The 24,053-nt window shown below is 35.9% G+C and overlaps 1 protein-coding gene across 1 annotated transcript; it reads right to left on the bottom strand.

Moving 5' to 3' along the window:
* Nucleotides 1-2,480: 2,480 nt before the first annotated feature.
* LOC110777946 (protein MICRORCHIDIA 2) lies at nt 2,481-20,959 on the bottom strand. The gene is made up of 19 exons (XM_021982520.2): nt 20,565-20,959; nt 20,374-20,448; nt 18,832-18,866; nt 17,191-17,269; nt 16,981-17,070; nt 15,410-15,485; nt 13,645-13,723; nt 13,405-13,533; nt 13,173-13,271; nt 12,085-12,192; nt 11,824-11,973; nt 10,570-10,662; nt 9,488-9,539; nt 9,269-9,380; nt 8,812-9,037; nt 4,922-4,998; nt 4,042-4,084; nt 3,787-3,950; nt 2,481-2,835 (listed from the first exon to the last, which is right to left on the bottom strand). Exons 1-18 carry the CDS (start codon nt 20,794-20,796, stop codon nt 3,834-3,836), a joined length of 1,872 nt encoding a protein of 623 aa, XP_021838212.1. The 5' UTR covers nt 20,797-20,959; the 3' UTR covers nt 2,481-2,835; nt 3,787-3,833.
* Nucleotides 20,960-24,053: the final 3,094 nt, after the last annotated feature.

The following is a 24,053-nucleotide window of genomic DNA, read 5'->3' as shown; positions in this document are numbered from 1 at the left end:
TAATAAAAAAAAATTGTTCGGATTTTTTTTTAGGAACTTATGAATTTCTAGCTTGCACCATGGTACAGGCCGGCTTATGAATTTCTAGCTTGCACCATGGTACAGGCTTATGAATTTCTAGCTTGCACCATGGTACAAGCTTAAAATTCATAAGCCTATACCATGGTGCAAGCTAGAAATTCATAAGTTCCTAAAAAAAATTACCTCTTGCGATGAATCGGCCATTGATGATGGCGGTGTTGGCAGCCAGTGGCCGGAGTAGTTTTGCGGCGGTGGTTTCCGGCGGTGGTTTCCGGCGACGGTGATATCCGGTGGTGGTGGTCAAGATTGGGGTGGGAAAGTAAAAGCTAGGTAAATGAGGAAGGGAGGGTAAATATAGGAGGGTATATGGGTAAATGAATGGGGCGGCTTTGAGTAATATGGGGCGGCTTTTAGCGCTCCACTTATTTTTTCTTGAAAATATATAAAACTATTGAATAGATGTAATTATTTAATCTAATATATAATATATAAAAAGGCAAATTTGTTAAAAAAGACCTTTTATAACCCAAATTTTGCGAGAAATGACCTTATATAATTTTTTTTTTGTGAAATAACACCTTAATGCAAATTTTTTTGCGAGAAAGGACCTTATATAATTTTTTTTTGTGAAATCACACATTAATGTAATTTTTTTTTGCGAAAGACAACCAAAAGTAAATTTCCGGCATTGACTGAGCTTTTCTGGCCATTGACTTGCACGTGAGAAGCACGTGTGGCATTATTTTGCTAATCACACTCAATTTTCCTCTAAAATTTTAAGCTTTAAAACCTAAAGTTGAAAAAAAAACCCGAAATAAAATCAAGTTTGAAAATTCAAGAGTCGGGAAAATCATTGTCTTTAGCCAACGTAAGCCACACGTGCTGCTCCCGTGCAAGTTAATGCCCGGAAAAGTTCATCAATGTCGAAAACTTCCCTTAGGTCCTTTCTCGCAAAAAAAATTACTTTAAGGTGTGTTTTCACAAAAAAAATTATATAAGGTCCATTCTCGCAAAATTTGAGTTATAAAAGGTCTTTTTTGGCAAATTTGCCATATAAAAAATTGGGTTTTTTTTTCGAGAGCATTTAGAGCGTCCACGTAAAATTGTCCAGTCACATAATTAAATATTAATTTTATTTTTAAATGATAAATAATGAGATAAAATTGGATTCGAGATAAATATAGATATTATTGTTATTGGATTCTTTCTTTTCAACTTATTGATATTATTGAATAAGGGAAAAGTATATATTAAAAACTGTGATTTGTGAATAGTGCAAATAACATGGCATTTTCGTAATTAAATTGGTAGGAAAACTAAAAAGTGGGTGCAAATTAAAAAAAGAAATTGAAAAGTGAATTAAATGAATATAATTTGAGGTTAAATGAATATAATTTGAAGTTAAAGAATAATCGTGAGCTTAAATGAATAAAAGTTGAAGTTAAATGTACATTTTAAAAGTGTATTTATTTACGTTTATGCCATGTGATTTGTACTATTTATCACTAACGGTTATTGATTTGGAATCACCCATTAAATAAGTAATTTATTTCTGTTTCACTTACTTATCCTCCCTAAGGTCTTGCACGTACATTTCATATGTTTTAAACTAGTTTAGAATTGATAATGGGCAGATGAGGGAAAATTGCTAATTTATTAACAGTAGAAATATCTAGTTGTTCAAAGGGTAACCCAAGGAGAGCAGGGGCAATAGGGAACATACACGATCATATTGTCATAGGGGGGAGCTCTATGAGTTTTTCACTATTAATTGTGGTAATTCTTCTTGCACAAGAGCTGAATTGTGACGAAATCAAGGACGTAGGTAAGCAATTCTCTTGGTGCAGTGTTCAAAAGGTGGAGCGACAACGAGTGACTCAAGCTCATGATCTGGCAAATGCGGCTTCCCGCGATTTAATTTGCTTTTGTACGTTTCCGTAATATTGGTTTAGTTAGCTTATGTCAAAAAAAAAAAAAAAGCTGAATTGTTGGGCGTTCTTCGAGGGTTATTGGTCGCGTGGAACGCTGGACGCAAGAAGATACAAATGTCGGTAGATTCTGAGGTTGTGTTTCATGTGTTAATGTATAATTGCCCTCCCAACTCTTCTTACATTCACATTAGCCGAAAGTGTAAATCCCTCATTAGTCGGGAGGGGTAGGAAATCACCATCGAACATTGCTATAGAGAGGCTAATCGTGCAGCTGAATGGTTAGCTAACTATAATGTTCAGTTGGTGTCGGATGTTCGCGATTCGTAGAGGTTGCTGCTGGTCATTTACTTGCTTTCGTAGTGTAGCATTTCTGTATTAGCTTGCTAAGAACTAACAAGTGTTTTGTCCTTTCTTTTGGGGTTTGCCCTCCTTTATTCACCAGAAAAAAGGATGTCCAATTTCAAAGCCAAAAGATGCTTTCCTTTTTCGGGTTATTTGAATAGATGTGCCATTTCCTTAATCATAACATTATCTTCAATCCCACTACCTGTAATAAATCTAGATTGCAAAGGACTAATAAAATTTCCTAATAGAGGTCTTATTCTAGAAGAGTTAATCTTAGTGATTAGCTTACATATAGTTTACATAAACAAATTGAACGAAACTCTAGGATTATCATTCTTAAGGAACTACACACAAGTTACAAAGACATACAGCAAAGTAGACCTCATCTTACTATATTTAGTCATATTTACAACAAGAGAAACCACAAACTTCCACGGAAACTTCGGATTACCAAAAAGCAAAACGCGATCCACGTGAGGGTTGCTCTGCAGGTGGAACTTCAATAAAAGGGAAGAGCTTGCTTAGATGATATTCATTCCTGCATGGATTGAAGCTTGAGCTCAATGCTCATGGAATAGTAAAATTGGCAGTTCGGTTTTAAAATAACCACAATTGTTGAAACATAATGAAGATATGCAGCATAAATGCCTAAATGGGGTGTTCATCGGTCCAAAGACCGAAATTTTGATAATTTAAGACCCGAAGACCGGACCGACTATGCTTGGACCGAACCCAGACCAGACCGAAAAAATCAGTCCAAAACCCGGACCGGACCGATTTGGACCGGTTGTAGGCCTATTTCTACAAATTTTTATTTAATATAAAAATTATGGTAAAAAAGAAAAAAAATATACTTGTATATAAAAAAACTATTTGTTTGAGGCCTTTCTTGGAAGCTAAAATAAAATATATAACAATATAGTAATATTTACAAGGAAAATTTGGTAATATTAATCCAACCTTTGACCGATTTTCTTTTATTAAGCCCACCTACGACATATTTTTTAATAATCCCACCTTTATTACCCAACAACATATTAAAGGAGAGAATAAAATTTTTAAATAGGTTATATTATATTTTTATTAAGGAAAAATCGGTCCGGTCCAATCGGGTTTGGACCGGACCGAACCGATTGCCTTCGGTCCGGTCTGGGTTGGTCCGATCCGGCCCATTTTTCCGATCCGGACCAATTTTTGCACACCCCTAAGCATAATATAGAAATTTAGGCTCTGTTCCACTTGTTTTAAACAAAATAACTTCAGATAATATCAGTTCAGAAAATAGAAGTTTTCTACAGACATTTTCATACACAAATAAGTTTTTTTTCCAGATAAGTTTAGATAAGTTCTGACAAAATAAGTCCAATAGAACGGAGCCTTAGACGCCCATACCAAGTACAACATAAAGGTAAAGATTACTACAAAAATCGCTTCCTTTTTTTAGTTTTGAAGGTCATGAACAGATATTGAGATATCAGGGAGTGCTTACAATTTCTTGGCTTTAGCATTCACCTTCTCCGATTACCATCACATCAACTAGACATGCCCTACTTGCTGCATTAGACTCTGCTGTTTCTTCCGGCTTTCCAAGTACGCTGCAAGTTGTGCACATTTTCTTCTTGTTTCTTCCAACTCTTTCTCTAGTTTGTTGACCTATATAAACCGGTGACACAAAACGATCCATTTTACAACATTCAGAATGATAACAGTAGAAGGAACAGGGCAACATGACAGGTTAACATACCGTCTGCTTTAGCTCGTGCTCTTTCTGAACATGCTCCTCACACCTGCACAGAAAATCCAATTTACTTCTTTTTTTCCCAATTGTATGCCATTTCTATTCAAAATCACCATAAAAAGTTCTACATCATCAAAGCTGTAACTCCGGGCTTATACAGGTGGGGGAAAAAGGTTTAATTTGTATTATGTGTGGTGGCCCTATCCTTGACCAAGGTCCCACTTTGCCAAGGTCTAAAGGGTAATTTAATGAATACTACGTAAGTTATAAGAGAATTGACGGTGAACTAAACAACAATCTAGTGCCACACTGAATTGATCCCAAACTCACTTTGGATAAAGTCTGAAGTTCAAGCCAAGAGTAGGCTGCAAATGAACAAAGTACTCAAATGCCTATTTAGTTCAAAATCAGTGAAGGTTTAATATTGAAATTGGCAAAGTCCAAATATTAACAAAAATCAATAACATCCTCCGTAGTTTATTATAAAATAAATCTTACCTTATCCTACAGCATTAGGTTCAAAAATATGCATATAGATAACATCAGAACATCTATCTTCTTGTGTCTCTACGTAAAAAGCCAATACATAAAATTTGTAGTATTTCGATAACAATTAGCTCTATAATTATTTCATACCAAAGGATCCACATGACACATCCCTTCAAAGTTGAACTGAGCAGAGAAAAAAACCAATGGAAATAGTTCTCAGCAAAACCCAAGGTTAAAATTTTCTAGCATTTCAACTGGACAAATAATACATGTAACTACTAAAGAGTAATAAAATGACATTAGCATCATGCCGCGGTCTAACGTAATGCAGCTATTCATGATGTCTGAAGAAGATTGGTATACACAAACATCAGTGAGGCCAAACAAAGCAACTTACCTTGTGAATAATTGAATGTTCTCTTCACAAATTTGTTCGATAGATAGAGAGGCTATAGAATCATTCACCTCTTCATCCTACAATATATCACAACTTATTAAGATGAAAGAAAGTAACATTTAAGATTTTTTTAATAGCAAGAACTCTAGATAAGACAAACAGAAGTGTCATTCAAAAGGACTTAAAATGATGAAGTAAGCTAATCTCTCATCATATCGTTCAAACAAAAACTCTAAAAGAGAAGATAAACAGAAGCCAACACACCATCTGCTCTGAAAAAAGTGTGTATCATGAATTGATCCAGCCAACAAACATCATCAGCATTAACTATGTTCTGAATAGTCAAATCAGACAACATTTGACCACTATACAAGGAATTTTGACTTTAAAATAGTACTCAGTGTCTCAGTGTTAGAGAAGTAACTGGTAAAAAAAAAACTAAAAAAAAACTGCAAACCCATTTTCAGATGCTCTTTTAAAAAGGAACAAAAAAAGCAAGAGTTGTCATAAACAGCAGCTGAGTTTACCTTCTATGACCCCTATAAAGGAGAACACTGCAAAGTGGACACCAAAGAACATAACTCTGACTTTCACAAAGGGTGTAATGCATTACCAAGAAATATAATCAGTAGATGTACTTGAAAGACTAACAGATCAAACGTACACCCTGCCCAAGCTGCTACTTAGAATTAAGCCAAAGGAAAAATAGCATGGTGGTTACCTGGGTACTCTCCCATAAAACCGAGTTCCTAATCCTCAATCTTTTAACACTGTTACAAGCCCTTCGACATTTTTCAGAACAGCCACCATAAATCTAAGTGTCGGAAAATTTGTCAATTACTACCTAGAAAAGTTTCATATGATTACTATTGCCACCCAAGTCAACAACCCGCCATATTTGATGTCATAATCATGTACATTAGCGATAATTTGCCCCAAATTCGATTTAAGAGAATTATCGATGACTCAGGTTATAAATCGATGGGTTTTTTAATTTCTTTTATGTTTTTTAATTATTTAAAATCATCTTAAATAATTTGGCCGGAATGATGACTTAGGTAGCAATAACAATCCTAGGAAGGCAAACTGATAACCTTTTTTTTTTATCTAGGTAGTAAGTGACTACTAACCTAGGTAGTCAATGACACATTTTCCTAAATCTAAAACCATAAATTCAACATTAGTTCTCTTATCACCTTAATATAATTCCTTAAGTCCTCATCTTTTTAACAAACCATGCCCGATTTCAATGACGAGAAACAATCTTCAGTGTGTTAAAATGGAGGCAATTCCCAAATATATATTACAAATGTTAGGAGGAAAAAGAAAAGGCAAGAACTCCCCTTATGTCCAAGAAACGAAAACACATCCTCCCAAAAGAAAAAACTGAGGGTAGTACTACAAAGTCAAACGAGAAGGTTATCTAAGTGCATTGCAAATCTTACAAAATGTCGTCATGTATACTATTTTCTCTCAAATGCTCACCGCAAATAGAGCGAAGGACGCGTATTAGGATCTTTCTAGATTTGTGTATACGAAGTATATCATTTATATATTTGGTAACCAGCTTATAAACCCATGTGGCCAAGTAACCCAAGGCTCCAGCATAACACCAAAATACAATACTTTGTACTTAACTCCATCTTACTCCTCCCCCTCGTCTTTCAGCACAAAACTCCCTTCAGCACAAGTATCACGTTGCCTCTCCCCGCCATCATTTTGACATCGAGCCTCACCAACTTTGGAAAGGCTCACCACAATCATCTCTGAGGCCCAATAGCATGTGCCTATATGGGATAGAATTACAGCCTCGTAGAGATACCACTCCGACCCGCCAGCAAAGACTGAACTGAGCAATCATGAAAAGGTAAAAGCAAGTATAGTTACTGTTAGATTGTTTTTAGATAAAGATTCTGACCTAAGCTACACCCTATATCGGTTAAGCCTCAATAGCTGCAACTACCACCAACAAGATCTTGGTAACTTGAGGACATCCTTGTAAAGGTGATACATCTGTATTTTCTTTCTCTGATGGTACAGAAAGCCTGGAATATTTTGACTAAAATCTGTAGCACTTCCAGGTAAAGGGGAAATGGAGAAAGATCATTGGAGATCTCCAGGAAACAGCATTTTTCACTACTCTTAAGTGGTTATGGTTACAGGCTTACAGCTGCATGTTTCTTGACCTCCTCAAACAATACCTTTGCAGTATACATATTGTAATCTGTTGCAAAAGAGTATTGAATCCTGCTGAATTGCTGATTGAACGTGTATAATGAAGAAAGTTAGGAGCGCTGATGTTGAAAGATTGAAATAACTAAATATTTGGTTCAAACACACACATGTACTAAAGTACTTAGTTTACAAGGTGTGCGTCCTTGGGCGCAAAAGATAAAGGTGTGCGCCTTTTCGACATGACGTGTAGTTCTCTGTTTTTAAGTTAATTATTTTGGTATTTAATTTCCATTAATCCTTCCTGAAATTTTGAGAAGGTTACAGTACTTGTAAAAAATAATAGATAAGAAAACCTATTTTTAATATAATTTTGAGAAGAGGGGGAGTGGCAAGGTGATTACTTCAGTCACTAGTGAGTGGGAGTGGGGCGCTTACCTAGCACAGTCAAGAGCCGGTGGACTTATTAAATAGCTCTATCGTACAGACTACAGAGTTTAAATATACGGCTGAAAATTACACTCTCCAGACAAATCTAAGGGTTAAGAATGATATACTCTCTCTCTCCACACATCCCTAATTCAACCCAACAACCCTTCACGCACCAACAACTTACCAATTCCCAACTTACTCTCCCACCACAACCTCCACTGATCTCCGACACAAAAACTATCACCACCTTCCTCCACCGTCACTCAATTCGCGTCGCGCCCCTCGAAGCATATAGCCATGACGACAGTTCGGATCATGATGGACGGTCTGGAAAAAAAATTAGAGGGGTGGGGAGGGAGATAGATGGTGATGTCGTGGTGGTAGTGTTGATGAGAAACATGAAACAACGGAGGGTGAGTTTTCACGGGAAAGATAGGAAAGAGAGAAGAAGATGGTGGGTGGTTCTAGATGACGTGGACTCGTATACATTGTTGATTTATGTGGGTGGCTGACATTAGAGAAACTCTACGAGTTATTTATCAACTCGACTAGATCTATTACGAAAAATAGGAGGGGAATAAAGGTAGAAGTTTTTAAATACAAAACAAAAGAAAAAGTGAACACGATTCATATGAAGGCTGAACTACTGCTGAAGGTTCCAGAAACTAAAAAAAATATAAAAGGTAACAGAAATAAAAGAGAACTAAAGAACCACAGAGAAATAAAAGCTTAGATAACACTTAATTTGAATTGTTTCTTCTTCGAATTCAACCCAAACTTTCTCTCGCACGTGTCTATAGTTCTATACAGAAGGTGGCAGAGGACATCGCCTTGGCTCAGCTTTGGAACTGCACTGCCCCTGAAAATACTAAAGCCTTTTCCCTTGCGCCTTGGGCACACTTTCTAAAACTAAGCATCCGAGCCCAACATAAATTCTAGACAGCAAGCCAAGTCGGGCAAGAAAGAAAAGACGCAGGAATAGAACCAAGCTAGGCTTGCTCAAGCTCACTGAGCTCAAGGACACCGAAATAATGGGTTCACATACACATATATAGAAAATGCAAATTAAGAAAAAAGTCAGAGCTAAGCATAAACCACAAACCCGGACTTAGCCAAGCCTGAGCTCAACATACTAGAGCACACTAAGGCCACGCCTAGATACATTTCTCAGATGCATATCAAGTTTGGCCTTCAGCTTGGCTCATTCACACACCACACTCTAAGATGGAAATAAAAATTAAAAGGACATCAAGTCAAAGAATGTGAAGAGTCAGTAGAGTACTAACAGCAGAGAGCTCAACTATGGACTTCCGAATAGACGCATCCTCCGGATAATTTTTTCTAGAACCAGAAGAAAGATCAACACGGGGTCGTTTTGAAACTAATCCTTCCTGAGCTCCAGTCCCAGATTTTGAATGCCCAATCACTTGGTCATCAGCATGAGAAACTTTTTTTATCTTAGAAACAGGCTGATCACGTCGCTGGAATCCAACATAATGACAGTGGCTTTTCCTGTGGCATGTATGAGATTAAAGCATGTGTCATCCTAATCAGAAGCCCCATTAGAAATTATGAAATTGAAACAAAATCTTATCATCCTTTTATATGCAGGGCGGAAACCCCTCACTGACTACAAGAAAATAAACAAAATTCCAAATACAGGCAGGGAGAATTCACACCATACATGGTGAATCTACAAAGATAACTGGATAAGCAAACAGAATGTCTGATAGTGGAACAAACCAGTAATCATTAACCATTTGCTTCATCCTTGTTTCCAGCCGAATAAAGAGCGAAGATCTCTCAAAATCCTGCTTATCATGTGCTGGTTCTATAAAATTTGCTTCAAGAACACCTAACAATATGCTCTAGAATAAGAAAATTATCCAAACAAAGAGATGAATAATAAGAGGAATCACAGGCAAACTGCATGTCCAACAAAAAGGAAACAAGTAATTGTACCAACAACACCATTCCCCACAGAACTACCATCACGTGCGACCTTCCAGAAAGGCTGCAACCACAAGTAATTTGAATAAGCAAACATCAAAAATTTTGTATGAATATGTATGTGGTTGATACATCAATAAGACTGCAGAATCGAAAGAGGCAATGAAAAGAAACAAAGTAAAATTTGGAGCTCAAAAAGCATTTGTTCGTCGTTTTTACTTCGGCATCAAATTATAAATAGAGGTGCAGAAGCTACATGGAGTGCGACAGAAACTCCAACTTTTTGATGTCTAGGAGTATGATAGAGGGTGCACAACTTCATGGAAATCATACATATATGTCAAAATAAATGGATGAGATTTATTGAGGTCTTCATAAAAGTTACATAGCTCTCTACAGAAGTTGTCAAAACACATTTGCAGCAGAAAGGAAAGAGAAAGTGAAAATACCAAGAGGGTTCAGAGCTTTACACAACTAATTATTACAAGTTACATCCTCCATTCCCATAAGAGTGTTGTTTATGGTTATGCACACATATTAAGAAATCCATTTTGCTTGGTACTGAATTAAGAAAAAAAATACATTGATGTTTTGAACGGACGAGTAATAGTTCCTTGATATATAACTCATTAAGTGGCAGATAATAAGTAATAGTACCCTGATACCTTATGTGATAGATAATATGAAATACTACCTCCTTTTTTCTTTTTGTATTCATTTACTATAAATTCTTGTTTTAAGAAATGTGAGTGGGTGTAAAATAAATATGGATAAAGTAAGCGAGAATGAGCGAAGAGGAGTAAATATTTGAGTATGACAGGCAAGATGGTAAAAAGTGTGCCAAAATTAGAACAAAATAGAAGTGGGTAACAGAGAGTGGGTACACCATAAAAATAACAAAGGGAGTACGAAAGGTTATAAAAAGAATGTCAATTTTACTGAATGACAAAATAAACATTAAAGCAATCCAGTCAGCAGATGGAATAAAGCCAAAATAAGCTAAAACTACTATGTGCAACAAGAGTGCAATATAGCATGTATCATAAGCATTTGAAAGACATAGTAAGAAGAACAACCAGCAGTAGCCAGCATACCCTTATGAGACGATTTTTATGGTACACATTGAATCCAGAGACATTCAGATCTGGAGCTTCTTTTATAAATCCAATGGTTGTTTTAACTACGACCTAGACAAGAAAATACAACAATAGTTAATACAAGAAAAAAATATCTAATATCAGAACAAAGAAGAAAACTCAATCATAATTCATACATCCCCATTCAAGCAAGAATCTCAGGAAACAACACCGTCCAGTTAAGTTATCATGATAACACAGACTGTTAAATTTGCAGATAGATAAAATGCAGAATAGTTGAAGTGGATGAAGCATTTGTGTCAAACGTAAGAGTATCTCAACACAAAAATGCTGCAGAACAACATAGCGGTTCAATTATAAATTAAAACCAGACGTTAACATTCAACATGCGGCAAAACTTTCCAAATGTACATGAACTTTATGGTATACTTCCTCCGTTTCTTAAATAATTGCAACAAAGGGGGCGGCACACTATAAAGGAACCCATATGATGAGGAGAGAGAAAGAGAGGGATAAAAGAGGTACCCGTGTGATGAGGAGAGAAATAGAGATAAAATCATAAAAAATAGGTAATATTGCAATTATACTGGAACTCTATAAAGGAAAGTGTTGCAGTTAAAAAGAGGAATAATGAGCTCGTAACCCTAAGTGGTGTCTTATGGGATGGGTTTGGTTCATCACAAGTATGACTCATGTAATCAAATAATTGAGGTCTGTTTTGCTTACAGATGAGACATAAAAAGAAACGTGACTATCATTACTCCACCCTCAGGAAATAACTTTCAGTGAACTTGCAGCGCTGATGAAGATGAACTAGATGAAGCAAGAAGATAGAAAAGATTATAGCCTCAACTACAATTAGTTTCACAATCACAACAGAGGTAGCAACTCATTACATGACCACTGTCATAGCTTGCTTTATTAATACCTCGATTTTTCTGTGAAACTATTTGATTATCCAAGAATCCAACTTCTTTCTTTCTCTAACCACTTCCAACTATTTGATTCAACTTTTCTTACCACTTTTAATCTCCGTGCCAAAACCATATGTGAAGAATATTAAAGAGACGGACAGATTACACAAAGAATGTCCCACTTCACATATTAACAAAAACATGATACTATATATGTTGCAACGTACACTTCCACCTCATCCCCTTCCTACATATAATATTCTCTTTCCTAGAATAATGAGCACACGTAAGAAGATAAATTTCAAAAGTGTTCATAATTTTTAAACATTTCTCTAACCTCCTGAGACGTTGCAGCAAGCTGTGGCTTGTAGTTTACAATGTCTTTATGTAGAAGCTCACTTGCAATATTGAATTGCTGTACAGGTTTACCCCTCAACACAATCTTAAAGTTCTTCAACTTCCTTAGGTACAAAATGGAAGAATAGGCCTGCAAGAGAGTTTGTGTTGCTTTAGACTAGCATGCAAATAGAGTTTGATAGCAAACAGAAATTTACAAAGAATATAAGAAAACAGAAAACGTAAGTGATAAGAGAGGCACCCGCAACGAATAGCGGAGGCGGTACGAGATGTGTGATTGCAATTCAAGTGTTCGCTTGTTTACTTTCAACCCATTCACTCGACTAGCTTCATCCCGTAGATTTATGTCCTATACCAAATATATAATGAATAAGTTAAACACGAAAAAATAATCAAATAAAGGTGTAAACAGATGCATCAGAACCGCGGAGATACACTGCAAAGCTGATTAAAAGGATTATTCATTTTTACATAAAAATTGAGACCATAGCAATTAAACCTTGAGAAGAAGAAATTTATGTTACTGGACATACAAATATAAAATCTTACTAGAAAATAAATATAACTAAACGTTAATGACAACAGTAACTTACAGTCACTGCATAAACTAGAGGTAACACAAAAAAACAAACAGGATAAGAAAAAACGGTTGCAGGTGAAGCAGAGCTTAAACAACAAAATGGAACTGTAGAGCAAAACAGCTCGAAAACCTAGCTTCATACAAACCGAGTACAAACATGTTTCTCATGATGAGAGATGGGCCAGCATTTTAGGCGCCTTTTAGTTTCGCCGTTTCCTATTCCAAGCATTTTTAAGAGGCTTCACATTCATACATTTACAGAAAACATACAGCGAGTTATGGCTTCCTTAATCTTTATTAACCAAACAACATTAAGAAAGAAAAATATAAGACAGACATCAGAATGATGTGGTTTCACTTGGCACATTGGCCTTGCAAGGATAAATTATTCAGCTATACTGCATACAGTAAAAAGTTAGAAACAGGAAATTCGTGGTTCATGACAGGGAACATAGCATCGCACTACTTGATTCAATCCTCTCTATTAACTTCCCTATTTCTTCATTAACATTACCCCAAGGCATCTTAAAAACTTATGCCAAGGGCAGAGGGTTCTGTTGTTGCTGTACGCTGGCACGCTGGCCATGCATTAACTTAAAAGCTGCTTTCACCAGACCCTTAGTCCGCAGTACAATGACTATTCCTTACTTCACAATGTAAATAAAGCGAGACAGTTCAACAACTCATTGTGATTTAGTCATTTGTCTTCTTCTTATTTCTGGATGGTGTTATAAATTCCAGTAACATACCTCATAATCATCGTCAAAACTTAGTTCGTATATGCCTTCATCATTCAGCCAAAGGTTGTATACTATTACTTTCGTTCCATGAGGTCCAATATCCTCAAACTGCAAAAGCACGATATGATTTAATCTAAAAATAGTCAGAAAAAGAAGCATATCTCTGCTCTCATAACACTTAATTTCAGTGAATAAAATCTTAAGAAAGGGACACAATATATCTTTTTACGGTAAAACCAACCTGCATCATAAGTTCCTCCTTTGTAGCAAACGGAGACCATTCAAGGATGGTTTTCAAATTTGTTGTCCAGTCATCCTGCGAGCTATAGATTATAGGCTCTGCCCAATGATTAGAAATGTCAAAATCAACCTGGAGATGATACAGGGTAAATAACAAACTTCCAAGATAAAAACCAGAAGAGAATATGATGGCCCAATGGAAATTGTTAAAACAATTCCAGGATTCAAACAAAGAGAGTACCATAGGGACGATGACATCATCTTGCCCTGTCAACCGCAAGAAGGTATAAGATAGTAGACCAACACTTTGCGTAGCTCGCCTGAAAGTGTCAATTAAAAGAATCAAAATTAACTCGGAAAGAAGTTTAAGTCAGTGTTCAGGAGACGTTCAATTGATTATAATAATCCTACCTTCGAGTCGGTTTACAAATAATAATACCACATTTGAGTTACTTTTAACAATCCGGAATTTTGGGTATATTTTCCTCTAATGGTCCTAGGTGACCTATGGCTTGAACATCAGGTTATTTATTTATTTTCCCTTTTTTCCTCTGTCCTTCCACTCTCTTCTCCCTCCTCCTTCCCCTCTACATCGCAACCCCTCACCAACCAAAGAACCACCTACCCCCATTTACAACACCACCTCTCACGAACAAAAAAACCACCACCCCTCACCATACTAACCCCAACACCGCCAATTCAACTCTACCACCGACACTGCACCATGACTACCCAACATCACAAGCTCAATCAGCACTAACAATGAACAAACCGACCTCATAATTCAGGTCACAAAGTTGCTTCAACATCCCTACTAAGCGATCGAAATCATTGGGGCATCGAAGCAGTGTAAAGCACGAATCCCACTCCAACAATTTCAGCGTTAATGCCTACTTCGTCCATCCATGGAAATTCTTTTAATTGCTCTGTATCCAAATTAAATTTAACAATAAGATTCATAGTATCAAGGATCAACACTGCCATTTAAGCTCATATAATTTGAAACACTGGTCTAAATTACTAACTTCTCTCCGATTCCCAGTACTTAAAGAAAACAGATGACAATGAACATAGCCGGCACTTATGGATCTGAAAATCACCAGATTGATGCAACTGTTCAAAGAATTCAAGTTACAAAAAGAGTTAAGAGCCTTATATGGGGAAGTGTAAGTACAATAGATAGAAATTGGTTTCACAATTTGTAACTAGTATTGAATAGTTGTTTCAGGCTTACTTTAGCCTGCTTACTGCTTTTTCGGGTTAGTAAGCCAGGAGGATCCTTCCTAGAAGGTCCGTCCCACTTTCAGGCCTGATTTAGGTTGTAAATTGTTCAAGTTTGAAATGTACATACTTTTGCTTGCTTGCCAAAAAAAAAAGAGAGAAGCCCAACTCTGAAAAGAAGGCTTTTCTTAAGCATGACCTCATGCAACCATTCCTAGCATACTTGATGATGTTACCATTCTTTTTATCTCTACTCATCAATGCAAGAGATGCATTGACTTAATTCGAGGCCACGATTTTACATTCTGTGGGCGTTAACTTGTTAAGCAACCCCTCGACTTGTAGATATGCTGAGTATATTTTCAACCGTGAGTTTTTTTGTTCTTGAAAATCAGATGAATATACAATTTTTCCGAGGTTTTCAGCATTTACATTGATAGGAAAATACTTAACTTTGCAAGCCAAGTAAAATTTATTGGAGTACTAGAGTTTCTATGATTTATGAACTATTGACTTTTGTTTGTCCTTGATTAGAAAAATATCACAATTCAGGCTTGAAAAGGCCATGTTCTTCTCCCTCCTCTTTGTCACCCAATCTCTTCAAACCTTGTTCCCTTTAATTTAACCTTTACGAAATTTCTCCATCCCCTTGTACTCCGTATAAAGCAAGAGAAAAAAAATAGGGGCAAAAGAAACAGGGGAGTAATATTGAAAACAGAGAGCAAAAGCAGGGAACAAGAACTCCAGTACATCAAAAGCTACAAATGAACGCCAGAAAATTTTACCCTGAATTAGTCGAGCGACTTAAAACAATCACATCAGCACCCAGACGCATTGTACTTGTCTTAAAGCCGTTGCCATCTGAAAGCAGCCGCATGGTTCGTTTATCAACAGGCAGAAGCATAAAGGCATTATCATTAGAAAAAGGGAACTATGGAAAAGGCATACTGGAAAGAAGCAAAGGTGTGGAGGAGCCATTATTGTACTTGCAGCAAGCACACAATTAAAAAATTTTATTACGGAATATTCTACATCCAAACTAAAAATAAAATCCATGAAATTTGCTTTAGATGGTACTGGTACCTAAATTTACTGAACAAAGAGTAGAAAGTGGAAAATAAACCAATGGGACTTTTAGAAGAAATCAAAACTTCAATTTTAGGAAAAATTAACGCCTAACAAAATTAGCAAATTTTAAAAAGAAATGGCTCGTTAAATTTCATCTGTTTGTTGCAACTGAACAAGAAACTTCAAATTCTCATCTACATTGATCAAAAGGATTGGATACTTAAGTTGTGCAAGTGGAGAATAAGCAAGGCTTTATGTCATAAGAAAGATCAGCAAATTAAGGGAGAAACAAGATACCATAAGAAGATTTCAAATTTCCATCCATCTGATTTACAAACTTTACTAAGAGTTTTTTCTTGTTCATATTAATCAGAGCTCACTTCCTCAATAATTCAGCAAGATGCCTTTGAGAGTACTCATTATCATCATTATCATTACCCCATTGCCTCAAAAGGGCTCCCGCAAGAAGCGAGGTAAAGGGGGGTCGGGTCTACGCAACCTTACCCCTGCATTTGCAGAGAGGTTGTTTCCAATTGACCCAAAAGCGATAACGGGACGACAACGGGACGACCATCTTCTACTTCATCAAAAGGAAGCGAAGAGGTTTTAAGAGCCATTTTGATTTAGTCCATTACATCCGACGGCCAAAAGAACAAATGAATCTTTGGCTCCATCAGAAATGGACATGCCTTTGAGAGTACTGGCAAATAGAAATAAATTTGGTGCAAGAGCAATGACTGCTTGACTGGAACGATAAAATGAAGGCAGCCTCAACCCGAAGAAGGTGTTGGCAAGATATCCCACACACACACACACCCCAAAAAACCCAATCGTATTGGGCATCTATAATCAATGTTATTCATCTGGAAATCTGGCACATAGATTGAACAACTAGTTTTAAGTGTGGAGGGCCTAGTGAGGTACACAGATTTAATTATTTAAGTTGCCAGTTCACTTTCTACCCCCTCTCATTTGTCTATTTCACGTTTTTCTCTTTTGAGGATTTAACATATTATTAGTTTTTTTTCTCTTTATCTTTGTTTATCATTTCATTCACTCATGTCCGTACATACAGTATAATTATTTATTACAACCCAGGGTTGAATTTTGAGATCTAATCAAATAATGTGATTGGATAATCCCTTCCACATTCTACACGCGGAGAGTAAAAATGAGACTTCACTTTTCCTGTAAAGGGAAAACTATGCCGGCTTTAGAGCAAATGTTCATATCTAAACTTAGAAAGCTACAAGAACTCTTTATTTTATTTTTAAAAAAAAAAACTTACATTGTCCAATTGTGGTATTTGATTTCTTCGATGAGTAACCCAAGCTCATACATTTTCTTATGCCCTCTGGATCCATTCCACCACCATCATCTAGACACAAGTCAGACGTCTTAGCATATATACAGCAATATTTTTGGCAACACCTTGTACTGAACATGTGATGCTCACATGTCCCAATAGCATAAAGACAGTTTAATAACAATTTACTACCTTGGAAAAGTAAAGCAGGAGAATTATCCTTCACATTAAGAACTTTATCAACCTTCACAAATGTAGCACCATTTTGTATCTACAACCACAAACAAGGAACAGAAACTAATAAATAGGGGTGTTCACAAAAAGCCAAAACCGAAAAAGCAAACTAAACGGTAGGTAACTGTATCGGAAATTTTAAGATAAACGGTTCAGTAACCAACTGAAAAAAACAGCGGTTACTAGGTTACGGTTACGATTTTTTTGAAATGGCTAACAGGAAAAACAGAAATGATTTTTTTTTATTTTTAACTTAATTACGTTTTTTGTTGTACGAAAACTTTAGTTTCTCACATTTGCATAGTACAGACTACGGATTATCTAAAATACTATTGTTAGTTTTGATTAGACTATTTACGAAATTGTGCCCGGTTAAGATTCTGAAAATATAGTACATATTTTGTATTACGTTGTAACCAGTAGCCTAAACACAATACTAAATATCTAAACAGAAAGTCTTTAGGAAACTATGAGCAAACAGACAAACTACATACATAGGCTAATATGCCATGATTTTCATTGTTAAAATGTTTTTTTTTCCACAAAAAGTATGTGTACGAAGGTAATAATAAACCACAAAAAAAAATATTATTAATTTAATGGTTTAAGGTTAACCCTACTGAACTAGCGGTCAACCGTTCAAGCGGTAACCGGTTTAAACGGCATATTTATGGTTCAAAAAAATGCCTAGCCAGAACTTGTGGTTACCAAACTAAAACATAGTTTCGGTACGGTTACCCATTCATGAACACCCCTACTAATAAACACATAAACTAGAATTGTTGAACTAGAAGAAAAAAGCATGGTTTCTTTGGAGGACAAAAGTATAGGTTTGATATTAATTTACCCCGACTTAGGAATACTGGTTTCTTTGTAAGACAAAGGTATAGATTTGATAGTAAAAGTTATAATTCTGAAATATCAAATATCTACATCTTGTTATCTCTTTGAATTACTCTTCAAGCAAGTTTCAGGGCTGCACAGAACAATCTCCAATCGATCACGCATTCTAGATTTCTAGTGTTTATTACTCCGTAATTAGCATCACTGAATGAGATTTGATTGCGTAAACATGAGTCTACTAAGAGGAAGCTAAAATTTTACACGCAAGTTAGTATATTAGTAAAATGATTTTCATGTTGTAGCACTTTCGATCATTTATTTACATTTGAATGGTTTGACATCTTTCAAAGGTTACATGTACATTTTTAGTTTTGATTTACATAGATTTTAGTCCTTCATACATTTTCCCAACCAAGATCGCATATGTTTAAGCATAAAATCCACATACTCCTATAACAAAAATCGACTAAAGTGAAAAAGAATAAAATGGTAGAGAAATTCGGCATGCATGGGACGCCACCGTAGTCATCAATTTAAAGTAACCCAGGTAACTACCAGCTAGTGTTACTCGTTTTGTTCTATCAGATAGCAATGAAGCATACTACAACTTGAACATGGAGTATCAAAATCCCAAAAGCAATCATAGGCATAGCAGTAGACCGTTAAATAGGTGTAATACTCTGAAATCAGATACATCGCCATGTAAGCCAATATTGCCCTATAAATGAACAAGACAAAAAAGATGTGGATATTCACCTCGTCAACAGAATTGTCCAAGAGTTCAGCAATAGCTGTAGAAAGTAGAAACCATAAGATATTATTCCAGTCAAAATGCTAAACTAATTATGTATCCAAAAAATTGGAAGTTGAATCAAAAAAATGTATAAATGATACATAATAAGTTCTCATGAACTAACTTCTATACGCCACTTCATTCAAACTACCTGAGGGGGGGGGGGGGGCGGTTGGCAATTTGAAGTTTTCCAATATTGAATTTTTGAAGTTGAAGAAGGGTTTATAACAAGGAAAAAAACAAAACAAATAGATACCATCCACCGCATCTCACACCCAAAGCTCATTGAACATAAACATTGGCCTACATAACCTTCCAGTGTGTTTGGTACACCATTAGTAAGGGAAGGGAAGGGAAAGGAAGGGGAAGGAAAAGGAAAAGATGGGAAGAGAAGAGAAAGTAAACTTAATTTATTTTCTGTTGTTTGGTTTGGTGGAAGGAAGTGAGGGAAAAAGAAAGAAAAATCATTTGACAGCTTTTAATTTTCTCTTTCCTTACAAATTCCCCCAACTTTGGTAGAAAAGGAAAGGGAAGATTTATTAATAATGTTTTCCTTCCATTTGCCTTCCTTTCCCATCAAATCCAATTTAATTTTTGGAACCAAATACGGGAACCATATTTGTCGTTTCCTTCCAATTCCTTTCTACCAAACAAAACTTCAAGTTACAAAAAATAAATTAACCTCACTTGTGGTAAGTGGTAACATAAGAAGCCCGGAGCACAGGAAATCGGAAATGGACACAACTGATCCGTTTCCATATCCCAATACGTAAAATACAAAGAATCACACATAAAATTGTGCATCAAGCTAAAATCAGATCACAAACCCAAAAAATCAAACAGTGTCCTCTCAGTAGTAAATTAGTAATACACACACTTGCATGGACATCCTATGCACATAATCAAACCATAAGAGTTATAGGCTCCGTTTGGTAGGGCGTAAAACGATTTCATGGAAAACAATTTTTCCCTTTTCAATCATTTTACGTTGTTTGGTTGGGTAAGGGATGGAAAACAATTTTCCATGACTCCCTCAAAGGTGGAAAACCCTTTTCCATTTGAAAGGGAGGGAAACCACTTTTCCTTCTTTCCTCCTTACCTCCCTCTCCTTGTTTCCCCTCAATCTTCACCATCTTCTCCCATTTTCCTTTAAGTTACCAAACAAAGGAAAACTAGTTAGAAATTATGTTTTCCTTGAAAAATGTTTTCCATGGAAAATCATTTTACAATGAAAATGTTTTACGTCTTACCAAACGGAGCCTTATATACAGATGCAATCGTGTTTGTCTAAAGATTCTCACTGAAAGTTTTATGAGTATAATGTGGAAAATTAACTAGTTCAGGAAATTTAGTTCAACATATATAGATTGTAGGTAATGGCCATAATACCAGAATTACCTAATTACATGCTCCTCTATCAACAAGCACACAAGTAATTGATTAAGAAACTACAGAAATCGTTTCAATCAAGAGGTAAGCACTTAATAACACAGAAATGAACTCACCACCAAAAGCCCATTTATGAGAAGTAGCATTTGAGTGAAGAAACTTGGGGTGGACACGGGCATGCTCCAATTCACCTGCAAACAAACCATTATACAAAAAATCAACACTTACAAATCAATTCAAACAAAACGGAGTCAGAAAAATATAATTGATTCATTAATGTAGAAAATATGGGGGGGTGGGGGTAAACCTTGAGCAGGAACAAACGATGAGGGGCCAATTTCATAGGCGCCGGCTTTCCAGAAACTCCGACAATCAAGCTTCTGCTTCGTGGATTCGGAATCTACTGAAACAACATTCGGGGAAGATTCTGGAACCTTCGAATGTGGATGCCCTTGGTTGTTGCTTCGCGGCTGAGGTAAGGCGTATTCTTCGTCGTCGTCGCTGGGAATTTCGACAAAATCGAGCTGATCGTTTGGCATTTTTGTTAGAGAAAAGAGGATCTGGGCTTAAACGAATTGACAATTGAGGGATTTTTTTTCTAGGGTTTAAACTTTTCCCCCAATTGAAAACGGAGGATTGGAGTGAGCGCGCCAGAAGTGTTTACACTTTCACGAAATTGACGGGTAATTTTTGGGCTAGCTATGAAGTTTATCAATTGAAGGCATCATGTTAAAAAAAAACTAAATTGAAACATAACAACCAAAGAAAAAACATATTAAAAAAAACAAGGGAGTGTTCGCGTTTTCATTCTCTTTTTCTTTTCCTAAACATTAAAAACTCGTTCGGCAAAAATTGTTTAAAAAAACAAATTACACGGAGCTTTTACAAAATCGCAGCGGTAAATACAAAACCACTAAAATAATATTTTGAAATTTTTGTTTTTCGAAATGTGTGCCCCTACTCTTTATCTTTGTCATCTTTAGGCAATATCCAACAAGCGATGGCTATTGCCGGCGGAGGCATGTGAACGGCAACAATCAACGAATTTCTGCAATTTAATTTCCGACTAGACAGTGGTGGAGACTACATATGAGTTTCTACATGTTTTAGTGGTTGCGATAGTTTTCCCCAACTTCTCTTTTATCTGTTATAGCAAACATCCAAAAAAGATCAAAATCAACCAGGTTTCATCAGATTAATATTAATGGCTACAAGCAAATAGGCGTATACAAGCTCTTCAGTATTTTCATTTTATTGTGTTCAATTGGATGAACTGTACTCTGTATTTTTATTTTTATTTTTGATATCGGTTGTTGCAAACCAATCAAATAAGCATTAGGAGAGAGAATTTAACTTTCCTCCATGAATTATATAATATGGATTAGAAAATATAGCTCAAAAATCCTCATAAAATCATCAATGAACATGGCGGTCTTCTTCGCATTTGACTCAAAGCACAGTCCAATCGGTTTATTTATTTTTCCAATTATTCTTTCCTGCCATGTCCACATGTTCTGGTTTCTCCTTGTTTCAATTAGCCATTCTTTGATTTAAATGTTTTATGACTACTATTTTAGTTGGATCATGAGGAGATTATAAAAGATTGAATGACAAATTATTCTGGTTTGGAGTAAGATTTGATATAACAACTATGGCGGTACAACTGATGAGATACAAAGTGGAGGGGGTAGGGGATAAAAAAAAAGTTTATTTTTTGACCTTCTTCAACCGTAAAAGATGTGCGTTCTATAACAGTTTTGAGAAATTTTAAACAAAAGATAAAATCAATTTTTGGTTTTTGAAAAAATAAAACTCAAAATCAATAATGATATCGAACATATCTTTTTTTTTTTTTTTTTTGACAGGGAAGAACAATTTCATTAATAATCAGCCATACGGCATCTACAATGATAAAATAGATTTGTATACCACAGATTCAAAGAAAATACATAACTGTTATAATCAAAACAATTACTATTATGCATCCTAAAGCCCATCTCATACTCCACCGCTTCTAGCTTAACGCGAGCAGTGATTTTCGATGTTTTCGCATCTTTCCAAGTAGAGCCCTTCGCAATTTGCGCACGAATTGTTTTGATCGGCGAGTTGATGATAAACCCTAAACCTGTATGAATCCAAATCTCCTTCCCAATTATTGAAACCCTAAAAAATTCCCATACATGTATGAGAATCAAGAACCTAGAAAACTCTAGGAAAATCCCAAATAAATTGGGAACAACCCAAGAATAAATTGGGAACAAAATCAAAACAAGACAAACCATAAAGAAAAACAATGAAACACAAGAAGAAGGGTCGGAAATAGTCTAATTTCCGAAGAAATTAGACTATTTCCGGCCTAAGCGGCAAAAAAAACTGAAACCCTAAAAGATGAGAGAGAAGAGAGAAAAAGGAGAGAGAGGGGGGGGGTATTTTTTCTGAATCTTATAACGATATCGAACATATCTTAAGGTTTGGTTTCATTCGACTTATTTCAGATAAAATAAGTTAAATATGAATTAGATAAGATACGATAAGTTCAAATAAGATAAGTTAATCTCATATGGAGTAAGTGTTATTAATTGACGTCAGATTAATTCAATAAAGATCGAATAATTTTTATTTGTGGTTTTCTTGAGCAAAAATGAAGAACAAAAAACATAAAAGTAAGAACACCAAGATTTTTTTTCTCTAACTCTCTTGTGCTTTATGTGTTATCTCACTACAAAATTCAAAAAATAGGTTTAATTGGGTTTATGTAGTACAAATGAATAAGGTAAAGGTATGAAGAAAAATAGGCCACATAGCCCAAACAAAGAAGCTCGTGCAGGGTCGAGCAAGCGCACTAAGGAGGCATTATATTTTTGAAAATTGAGTTGCAGGGACGCGCGGGCGCACACTTACTGGAGAAACAAAATGCTTGTTTTCTCTTTATCCTTACAACTGGACTTCTTGGCAATTGGGCCCAATGGCCACTTTTGTTTTGCGCCCCAAAATTAAGTAAGCTATGACTTTCCGTTTCATCCAAATTTTAAAGTCATTCACACCTTTTAATTTACTTATGGTCGTTTTGTTCACTATATTGGAATGGAATGGAATGGTACCTCATATCATGTGGGAACGGATTTAAATTCCCATACCAGTTTGAAGTTGTCTGGTTTAATCTTGGAATGAATTTTATATCATATTCATAATATTTGGTTTAATATTGAAATGGAATATGTGGTAAAAAAAATCCAAGCATAACATTTTTTGTGTATTGTAGATCAGAAAGAATAGAATCTCCTAAAATCTGTATATATAGGCCATGTTCGGTAAAATTAGCGGTAACGGGTAGCGGGTAGCGGTTCGAGTAGCGGGTAGCGGTGAATGGTAGCGGGTAACGGTTAGCTGTCAAAATAGCGGCTAACTGATATGTGTGTTCGGTAAAAGTAGCGGTTGATATTTTAAAATAAAATAAAAGGTAGAATATTTTTTAAAACTTTATTATAAATTTGTCAAAAGCTACCCGCTACCTTAAAAGCTACCCAAACGCTACCTCTACCGCTAACTGCTACCTAAACCGCCACCTTGCCAAACACTCACAAATTTTACAAGTAGCGTCTTGACTAGGTCAAAACGCTACCCGCTACCTCAAACGCTACTGCCGAACACGCCCATATATGAAAAATTTAAATGTCAAAAAACAACAATAAAAATGGGGTTATCACAAAGAAAAAAGAGAGTTACAATCGCAATATCAAATCGATTGTTGGGAATATGCATCCAGAAGGAAGAAAATGGAAAATACTCCAAAAAT

This window comes from Spinacia oleracea, chromosome 3, assembly GCF_020520425.1.
Source record: "Spinacia oleracea cultivar Varoflay chromosome 3, BTI_SOV_V1, whole genome shotgun sequence".
Classification (NCBI taxonomy): domain Eukaryota; kingdom Viridiplantae; phylum Streptophyta; class Magnoliopsida; order Caryophyllales; family Amaranthaceae; genus Spinacia; species Spinacia oleracea.
This window is presented reverse-complemented; position numbering and strand designations above follow the sequence as displayed.